The sequence below is a fragment of the Polyodon spathula genome, chromosome 12 (genome assembly GCF_017654505.1).
Source record: "Polyodon spathula isolate WHYD16114869_AA chromosome 12, ASM1765450v1, whole genome shotgun sequence".
NCBI lineage: Eukaryota > Metazoa > Chordata > Actinopteri > Acipenseriformes > Polyodontidae > Polyodon > Polyodon spathula.
In genome coordinates, this window is record NC_054545.1 from 34820969 (window position 1) to 34822148 (window position 1180).

The 1180-nt window shown below is 52.3% G+C and overlaps 1 protein-coding gene across 1 annotated transcript in view; it reads right to left on the reverse strand.

Annotated features, from left to right (window-relative positions):
* LOC121324877 (neurogenin-1-like) overlaps positions 1 to 518 on the reverse strand; it is a 666-nt gene extending 148 nt beyond the window's left edge. Inside the window, exon 1 of the mRNA XM_041267081.1 lies at positions 1 to 518. This exon is cut by the window's left edge and continues 148 nt beyond it. Coding sequence (XP_041123015.1) covers positions 1 to 518 — 518 coding nt within the window.
* Positions 519 to 1180: the final 662 nt, after the last annotated feature.

Genomic DNA, 1180 nt, shown 5'->3' on the forward strand with positions numbered 1-1180 from the left:
ATCCACGAGCAGGCTTCGCTGCCCGGGCTGGGGGCATCTGCAACCCGGCTCAGCCCTGCAGGGAGCATGGTGGACCCCTCGCTCGTTTTCTCCCGGTCCGCTATTCTAATGGTCTCTGACAGCGCCCAGATGTAGTTGTGTGCAAAGCGCAGGGTCTCGATCTTAGTGAGCTTGCTGTCGTCCGGGAAGGCGGGGAGAACGCACCTGAGCCTGTCTAGCGCGTCGTTCAGACTGTGCATTCTGTTCCTCTCCCGGTCGTTCGCCTTCACCCGTCTGTTCTTTTTGATTGTGTGCAGGACGCCATCGCCCTTACCGCGGCCCCTCCGCCTCTTCTTCTCTGGCTGCTCCTGGACAGCTGGCTCCTGGCTGACCGCCGGAGAGCAAGGCTGGCCGAGGGATGAGGAAGGGGAGGGGGTGATCATGCTGCTGCGGGAGTCTTCATCGTCTGTGATGGAGAAGGACTGGTCGTAGCTAGAGCTGTCCAAGTCTGAGTAGATGCCTTCCATGCTGGAGCACATTGTCTTTAAGCTATTAAAAGACAAAAAAGCAACAAGATACAAAGTTAGTTAAAAGTGCGATTTCAGAGCCTAGTATAGCCTAAATATGCGTATGAAGCAAATAAAGCTGAAGACGTTCATCTAAAGCGCACAAGCGATACACACCTGGGAAGTATGTTGCAAACACGTGGATGGAAATGTGTAAGTTCCTTCAAAGGAAGCAAAGTCCAAGAAACTTCAAAAGTTGAGGAAGAGGCACGCGTCTTGTCTTGATCTTGCTGAAACAACTCGTGTGAGCAAGTGAGCTTGGCACACGACTGGCCTCAGCCCCTTTATATACCCCGCTGAAACAATAAGCAGCCCCCACCGACCCCCCTAAACTCAACCTTTTGGCATTTTTGTAAAGGATGAATGAATAAGATGCATCAGGTCTGCCCCGTGCCACACTGCCACCTCATTAGCATAATGTATACCCCGTTGTTTATTCACTCGCCGGAGCGTGCCTGTAATCACCGCTGTCCAATCGGAGATGAGGATTGCACCCCAGCCACGCGAGTGAACTGCACTGTTGCTATCTGTGCTCCCAAGACCATGCCCATTCAAGATTACTACTCAAGAGGAAAACGAAAAGATAAGAAGACGAACGAAAAGAATAGATTAGCCCCGGAGGCAAAGGCGCACTC